Source organism: Odontomachus brunneus, unplaced genomic scaffold (genome assembly GCF_010583005.1).
Source record: "Odontomachus brunneus isolate Ranch 3 - 2012 unplaced genomic scaffold, Obru_v1 Obru_scaffold_108, whole genome shotgun sequence".
NCBI classification, from domain to species: Eukaryota; Metazoa; Arthropoda; class Insecta; order Hymenoptera; family Formicidae; genus Odontomachus; species Odontomachus brunneus.
The window spans coordinates 542,249-551,388 of record NW_022639558.1 but is presented as its reverse complement, the minus strand read 5'-3'; the positions used below and the strand labels follow the sequence as shown (position 1 = coordinate 551,388).

The following is a 9,140-nucleotide window of genomic DNA, read 5'->3' as shown; positions in this document are numbered from 1 at the left end:
ATATTATCAAACGATGACCCAGAAATTAAAGTCGATTTCTTTGCTTCAGTATTTTCGCTCGTTTAATCGTGTGATCAATATTTGTTCGACCGTAAATCGGAGAACCGAGCAGATAGTATTACGTGAAGATTAGAGCGCGTGCGATTTGTCGTCCATTAATGGGTGCAACTGTCAAACGGCTTACGTGTTTGTTATCTCAGTGGTCGAACGCCAGAATTTAGGCGGATGTCTCATTTAGTGACAGTATCCCAATTAGTGACAATTATACGTACGATTATACGTTTATTTTTTTATAAATTAGTTTGCATTAATTTATTCTTAATGAATTAGTATATAAATTAGTTTATGTATTATATGTTTATTAGTTTTTGTTTCTTATGTGAATATGTGTTCGTATAAACCTGTGTTTACTAAATTTTATTATTTATATTATATTTTATAGTTACAGCAGGTTCATTAAATTAAAAGTCACAGAGTAAATTCTGGAACATCATAATTTTCCAAATATACTGCTGACAGTGATAGTTCAAACAATTACTCGCCGACATTGCAAAACACATAATATCATATATCTTATTGCTAAATCTACGCAGTTATATTTTAACTTCAAGCGATTGAAATATCAAAGTTGAAAGAAGATTAAAGAATATTTTATAAGTAGAGAAAATAATTAGAGGATACGTAATTTTCGCAATTAATTTATACATATAATTAATCGAGACTAAGATATTTATTTGTCCTGATTAGTGATCTGAATAAATATGACAAAATGATATGAACGTCCCTATTTCTAGTAACAACACGTGATTTGTAAATCTTATTTATTATGGAAAAATAGCATAATAATCTTTTCATAATCTTTTTCTCCAGAATTTATTATAAATATGAGTCATCATCCTGTAAATTGTATCCTTGTCATCCTTGTCATATTTAAGTCGGTAACAGGTCAGTAAAACATTTATGATTTTGTATCTATTTGTGATATTCGAATAATAATTATTTATTATTTCTCATTAATTAATTTATAGATTTCTTTATTTTCATGGCGCACGCACGATTATTTGGTCATTAGTCGAAACATTCATTTCATGTCACAAATCGGAACAAAAGTAAACTGTCATATCATTAAATGATATATCTTAGTCACTTTTGAGAAAATATAATATAAATAAAGTAAAATCTTCTCATAAATTAGAAAAATATAGTGCAATTAAAATCTCAAATGTTTAAGCCTTCTAACAAAATCGATTCTGTGTATATTTAGCTTAACGCGTATATTATTAATTAATTAGTTAATTTTCACAACGAAGTTACTTATTGGGATATTCACGTTATTTACAAGCTAATCTTGTTGAAACGTGTTGTAACTTACGTCAAAATGCGTATTTACTCTCTTATTCAATATCTCCCAATGTATATAATCAGTGTCACTGAATTATTGCGCCGTAAAAATATACATCTTCGTGCTCAAATATGAATAAACGTCCGTGTACGGCATTAAGAATTTATTAGCAATCTACATACATCTTACGGCAATAGCATTTAATATGTCCGCGTGACGTCGCGCTAGAATAAGCTAAGATCGTTATCTAAAATTAACTAATCGCTAACTTTCATAATACTTTTTGGTGCGTAGAAAAAAGAGACACCAAGTCATGGTTACTGCGTATAAAAGACGAAATGCGAAGTATCGCGATTCGCGACGCGCCAAAAGCAGTGGTCGCTCCACGAACTATCGAATACTCGAGCTGACACTTGTAACGCTTCCAAAATAGCATCCCCCGGATCGTCGATTTGATGAGCCTCTAGCTTGGTCCTTCCACGGGACGAAGGACACGTCAATGCGAATCCGTGGTCGTCAAACGAATCGATCAACTGATTAGTGACCGCAATAATGGTGACTTGCGTGCCGATGGTATCTGTGCGTGAGATTTCTCGAGCGCTTCCGACTCTGCCTGTTGGCTATTTGTTGCCTGTAGACGAACAGCGGCCTGAAAACCATGGTGTCTTGCGCCTGCATGTCCTCGGCCTCGCTGGCGACTTTCTCCCCGACCTTGTTCTCCGGTCCCTCGCGAACAGATCTCCTCGCCCGGACGTCGAAGTTTTCCTCGTGCGATCCTAATCTCGCGGCCTGCCGATTCGCAGCTGCTGCTGCCAAGGGCAGTCTCTCGATCAAACCATTAGTCGCTATTTTGTCCTTCGGCATTCCGTAGACTTCCACCTGCGAACAATATTCCATGTCAAATCATGCGTCGCTCTGTGAAAGATAATTCGACGACAATCGGTAATCAAAGCTGACAATATAGATATTGAAATTTACAAAATGCGCGCTCTCGTACATTTAAACATTTTATAAATCTCATATTTATGTATGTTATAATTTATATATATAATTTTATATAATTATATATTATAATTATATATTATAATTTTATATAATGTATATATTATAATGTCATTAATTTAAAGTAATTTAAATGTACAGTATCGGTCAAAAGTTGAGAATCCTTGATAAAAATGTTTATCGAGAATAATTGGATTATTACCCAGACAATTGTTTTAAAGATAAACATTTTTATCAGTGATCTAGACCTTTGATCGGTGCTGTGTAGATTTGAAATTCGCGACAAACTATTAATCGAAGATAAACATTTACCAGACGGGCACTCTTCGGAGCGTCGCTGATCCGATCTTCTCTCACGTGCAGCCTCTCGATAACGCCATTATTTTGCAGATGTTTTCTCGGCAAACCGTACGCGCTAATGCCCGGTTTATCCTCCTCGAAATCGAAGTGGATTACCTCGCCATTCGGCCCGGTCTGATTGCGAGACTGCAGTCGCTTAACGTGTCTCTCGTTATCCGTGGATGTGCGTGATCGCGTGAAATCGGTCTCACCGATTGCCGGTTGATCGGTGGGATTCGGCGCGATGTTTGCACGCTGTCGGACTCGCGCTTCGCTCAAACTCAGCGAGATTATCGCCAGCAGCTGGAAAAATAAACAAATAATGACAAATATTGAGCGACGACAATGACGATCTGATTTCACGTCTGTGTATGTGCTTTTCCTATATTACTTTATTCGTTATCAGTCGACACGGTGTACGTCACGCGGGATATAGTAAGCATTATCACCTGCGGTCTGCCTTGATAGCAGTCTTAATCACACTTGCGAGCAAAAACGCGGAAGATTGCATGTTTCCTGTGCGTTCCAATAGCATTTACTTAATCGACGGAAAATGTCACCGTCGTGACCTCAGCGCAAAAACTACTTATTAAGTTCCGATGATGTAAAAAGAAATATTTCCCGGCTCGTCCGACGTTCCAACTCATTCGCTTGCAATATATAGGAGAATACAATTAAGAATACAATTAAGTGGAACTGCACTGACGCTTCCGTTTTTTATGACAATCAATGAAGCGAGGCACATTCCAACGTCTGCGCTCGTCGCAGTTTAGACAGTCGTTATTAAAAATAGCGAATTAATGATTCGAATTATACTTTATGCAAACAGTTGGAAATTGAAGCGTGTTCGATGCGCGATATTCTACAAAAAGTTGATAATCGTGATTTAAGAATAGTTTTATGATGAGGACTATATAGAGAAAGAAAGCGAAAACTTCTGTGATGAAAAAGGAAGAAATGAAGATGACAGGTTCTCAGAAATGAAGAAATACAAGAAAAATGTAGAAGGTAGATTTAATTTAGAAAGAATGTGAGAAAAGTGAAAAAAATGGCACAGGTTCAATTGAAAATTAGCTAATGTGAGAAAAATGAAGAGGGTAGATTTAATAAAAAATAATACGAGGATAATAACAAAACTGAAGAAGACGAATTGGAAATTAAGTTAATGTGAGAAAAGTGAGGAGTAAATTCTAATGAAGAAAATTAGATCAGTGTAAAGAAAAGATTATTTTACATTCGATCCTTACTGTCACACAATATATCACTCGTCTCATTGCGCGGCTTTCTTCTATTCCGGTTGCGGATATCCTGCGTAGCTCCTGCTCGGACTCTCAGGCGGTGTTTGAAGGAAAAGATCGGCCGCGCATCGGTTATATACGTAAGCCGCGGGTTGCGATCTCGAGGAAGGCAATTAAGCCACTCTCACACGAGAGTCGATGATATGCAGATTCGTTGTAGTACCGTCTCGTTCCCAGTAAAAGAGCCAGCGCGCGATACTGCAGCTAATGAGTCATCTTTGTTAGCTGCGCCTCGGCGGAGGGAGTCGAAAAATCGCGATGTTCTTTTTACCGGGTTCGATTTGAACTGTTGGGTGAAAGCTCTTTACAGAGAAAGAGCAAAAAAGACGCCGGGTCCAATGGACTTTCGGCTGCCTTTCGACGATTCATCCTCGGCGAAACAATGATCCGAGAATGCACGCGGTGCCTCTGATCAGGTTGGCGATTATGTGACTCTTCCCCAAAAGTGGAAATGCGAAAATTGAAAAGTTTCATGTGAATTCAACGACTTTAGGGATCGTGTAGCCATCTCGGATAATAAAAATATGAAAATCTTCACGTGAAACTGTTTGCCTTTCGTGGGTTTTTCATGCCAAGGGAAACGATGTATGATCGATATCTTGAGCGCGAATCGAGATCAGTCGACGTTGTTTCCGCCCTTGACGGTTGACTGAGTGAATTCCGCAGGTGCTAAATGCCTATTCACCGAACACGAAACGTAAGCACGCACGATTCACACATGTCGCACATGCGAGACTGACTTTCCCACTCTCCTAATACCTAATGATTCGCGACAGTGCTTCTCATACAAATATCCCGGCATTGGACAAGCAAGCCGGAGGAGCGAGACTGTGACGACGCGATAGTATTTTTTACGTTTTCCACATACTGAGAGATATTATTCGATAGGAAATTTACAAACGGATATTTCCGATCAAAATACCGGTGCATTTTTGTATTTAATCAGGAAACATCCGATGAGAAGTATCGATTCATAATTTTTTGATCGGTTTATCTGATGAAATGCCGTTATGATCGGAAGTATTCGATTAAATTTAATCGAACATAAAAATTTATCGGTATTTTGATCGGAAATATTCGATAAAAAATTAAGTGCATTAAATGCACAAAGATTTGTGTTCGCGCGGGGAATACCGATGATCACTCGATCGAAAAAAATTGCTTGAATCGTTCGTTGTTTTCTTATATTCCGACAGAATTGGCAGAATCTTCCCTCTGCTTTTTCAGTTTACGTCCGTGTCTCGATTGAATCGATTATTGAATCATCCTGGGAAAGAGCGCGTTGATCAGCGAAAACCGGTCCTTCGAAAGTGTATACGCGGCGTCGCGAATAATTGACAGACAACCGCTGCGTTGCGTCGTCGCATGAATGAATAGATAGAAGAGCGGGTGACTAACTATTTCCCCCTAGAGGCATCAACGATGACACGCATGCTATAGTCTACCGTGATTTCTGCCGTCACATTCCTGGTAAGCACGCCAGTGATCGGCCGAGTCGAAATTTCAAATCTGAGTCTAGAAAGCGCTAATGTCACCTTTTAATCCTCCTGGTGCCAGCTGATAGATTAACGTAACTCCGCTGGGCAAATAGAAATTTTTATTTCGCTTTGTCCGCTTTGATCGCTTTGATTTCCTTAGACGCACTTTTTTTTAAGTACTTGCAATATTCTTTTTTTTTTTAATGTAACATAACTCTCAGTTACGAAACCAAAGTGTGAAAGTATTGGCACAATTGATGAAAAGTGCTAATTCATTACCTGCCATCGCAAACAGTTGTCGCTCATCAACGAACACCGAGCGATCAACAGTCCAAACATCCGGGACCTTTAAAGCGGTTAACAAATTTACCTTCGCGCTGTGCGGACTTTTCTAGAAGTTTCCATCGTTCCAAGCCGGCGAGCGATACACACACCGTCGACTATACGCACGTATCGGTGCGTGATTTATTGTTTCCCCGCGCAATCAAAACATCCGGGACTTTCAAGGCGGTCAAATTTACCTTTGCGCTGTACGGACACACTTTTACGGAAATTTTCATTCAGTTTCAAGCCGGCGAGCAACGCGCATACCACGGCGACGTGTGTCAGTTTGTGTTATTTAATCACTTCTCGGGCGATTGACTATTTTGTCGGATCTTTTGAGATACTTAACCCCGAGACGATTTCAAAGCCCGATATTTTAAAACTTGATCGCATCTATGGATTGACGCGCTGAATAGCTGAGAAGGGGGGAGAGAGAGGTATAGACCTCCCGCTTCCTCTTAAGTAATTTCAATAATTCGCCATCTTTAAAAGTAATTTAAATAATATGTATATCCAACGCTGCCTATATACTGAGAGAAATCATTCGATGAAAAATTAACATACGGATATTTCCGAATAAAATATCGATAAATTTCTGTATCCGATCAGGAAGCATCCGATAAGGAATATCGATTCATAATTTTTTGATCGATTTATCTGATGAAATGGCATTATGATTAAATTTTAATCGGATATCCCGATTGGATGTAAAAACTAATCAGAATTTGATCGGAAATGTCCGTTTGTTAATTTTGTATCGGATAACTTTTTTCTCTCAGTACAGTTTTGTAATTGTACCAATTTCTAATTCGGATCTGTGAGACTCACGTCAACGGCGTTAGCTTAACTAAACTCTCGTCGGCGTCGCGTTATTAACATGTGCATCTTTGATTGAATCTTATCTACGCGAGTGTCAGTGTCAGTGTTAGTGCTATGGCGGACAATCAAGATGCTGGCAGGACACATCATTTAATTTCAAGGTATGCCAAATCATTTGTTATACAGAAAGTTTTCGTTTTTAATGGACGTTTGGCGAATTCACTGAGAATAAGGATATATCCGAATCGAAATTTAGGCCGGCATTCATAGCTGTCATCATTCAGCTATATATAATTGTAGCTTTATTGATCTCCGACTAATTCAATCTCCGAATCTGTATTATATTACGTGATAAAAACATTCTAAACAGCAAAATAACGTTTCATGAATACGAACTTAAAATTAATTATATTCTCAATTAAACATAAATAATTTACGTAAATTAATTAAACGTAAATAATTTGCAGCTGAAATATCGGCCTCATAATGTAATATAAATCTATAGGTGCTGATGTTTATGTCTAATAATGCTCCGTGAGTCGTGTGATCTTGTTTAAGTCGGCCAATGTTTTTCTTATTATTTCTGATTAGTCTTGTTATTGTACGGAATCCACAAATTTAAGTCTGTTGGTAAATTGCATTATTGGACACGTAACTATTATTTTTGTTTTTACAGCTTTGCATCAGCACTTTTAAGAGCTACAAATCTCATCGAAATTTCTATAAAAAAAAGAAAAGAGAAAAATTGGGAAGAGATGAGATTAAGCATTGTTCTTTTACCCATTTACCCACATACTAATCCTTCTTAAATAATTTAACATCTGCTTATCCTAGATAGAGAGAACATCATAGTTCATATATATTTTTTTCAATTTTACTATGTAGTAGAAATGCAAGAATAAATTGTGTCAGTTTATCTTGCTAAGAACATAGTAAATTTCCCCCGAAACATAGCGAATTTTTTAATAGCGCATTTCAGTTTTTAAAATATAAATAGCACATATGGAATGAAAGAATAGTCAATACTGCCGAATGTCGATCTATTTCTCGGTTGCAAATTTCTATAGTTATTTTTATTATAGAACTTTCCATGTATATCTAAAGATTCTATATAATATTTATGAAATAATTTAAAAATTACAAGTAAATTATACTATACTGTACTCTCTTGAAAAGTTCTAGAGCTCTTTGCAACAATTTTAAATAGTTGCAAAGAGCTCTAGAACTTTTCAAGAGAGTATGAGAACTGCAAAAAAAATAGCACATTTTGAAATATGGTGCGATAAGTCTTGGCACACCTTAATTCAAAATGTGCCATTTTTTTGCAGTTCTGATACCCTCTTGAAAAGTTCTAGAGCTCTTTGCAACAATTTTTAATAGTTCCGGTCCTTAAATACAAAAAAATAGACTTTTACAAAAAGGTGCGCTAAGTTCTCGCAGCGCACCTAATCAAAAAAACTATTTAAATTAACTATTTCTTTAGAGATCCGGTTTGCTTTACAATAGTTCTACAGTTCTATATCAAATATAACAATAGTTTTAAAGAAATAGTTGATTTTACTGATTAAGGGCGCTTTGAGAACTTAGCGCACCTTTTTTTAAAAGTCTATATTTTTGTATTTAATGAGCGGAACTATTGAAAATTATTGCAAAGAGCTCTAGAACTTTTCAAGAGAGTATGAGAACTGCAAAAAAAATAGCACATTTTGAAATATGGTGCGATAAGTCTTGGCACACCTTAATTCAAAATGTGCCATTTTTTTGCAGTTCTGATACCCTCTTGAAAAGTTCTAGAGCTCTTTGCAACAATTTTTAATAGTTCCGGTCCTTAAATACAAAAAAATAGACTTTTACAAAAAGGTGCGCTAAGTTCTCGCAGCGCACCTAATCAAAAAAACTATTTAAATTAACTATTTCTTTAGAGATCCGGTTTGCTTTACAATAGTTCTACAGTTCTATATCAAATATAACAATAGTTTTAAAGAAATAGTTGATTTTACTGATTAAGGGCGCTTTGAGAACTTAGCGCACCTTTTTTTAAAAGTCTATATTTTTGTATTTAATGAGCGGAACTATTGAAAATTATTGCAAAGAGCTCTAGAACTTTTCAAGAGAGTATGAGAACTGCAAAAAAAATAGCACATTTTGAAATATGGTGCGATAAGTCTTGGCACACCTTAATTCAAAATGTGCCATTTTTTTGCAGTTCTGATACCCTCTTGAAAAGTTCTAGAGCTCTTTGCAACAATTTTTAATAGTTCCGGTCCTTAAATACAAAAAAATAGACTTTTACAAAAAGGTGCGCTAAGTTCTCGCAGCGCACCTAATCAAAAAAACTATTTAAATTAACTATTTCTTTAGAGATCCGGTTTGCTTTACAATAGTTCTAGTGTTATATATGATATAGAACTGTAGAACTATTGTAAAACAAACCGGAACTCTAAAGAAATAGTTAATTTAAATAGTTTTTTTGATTAGGTGCGCTGCGAGAAATTAGCGCACCTTTTTTTGAAAGTCTTTTTTTGGTATTTAATGGAC

At 36.4% G+C, this 9,140-nt stretch overlaps 2 protein-coding genes across 2 annotated transcripts in view; one reads left to right on the top strand and one right to left on the bottom strand.

The window, feature by feature from the left end:
- Positions 1-401: 401 nt before the first annotated feature.
- LOC116849208 lies at positions 402-4,302 on the bottom strand. The gene is made up of 3 exons (XM_032826132.1): positions 3,931-4,302; positions 2,657-2,986; positions 402-2,221 (listed from the first exon to the last, which is right to left on the bottom strand). Exons 1-3 carry the CDS (start codon positions 3,955-3,957, stop codon positions 1,880-1,882), a joined length of 699 nt encoding a protein of 232 aa, XP_032682023.1. The 5' UTR covers positions 3,958-4,302; the 3' UTR covers positions 402-1,879.
- Positions 4,303-6,617: 2,315 nt separating this feature from the next.
- The window catches only part of LOC116849221, a 60,712-nt gene continuing 58,189 nt past the window's right edge, over positions 6,618-9,140 (top strand). Inside the window, exon 1 of the mRNA XM_032826156.1 lies at positions 6,618-6,763. The gene's annotated coding sequence lies outside the window, so the exon portion shown is untranslated. The remainder of the gene's footprint in view (positions 6,764-9,140) is intronic.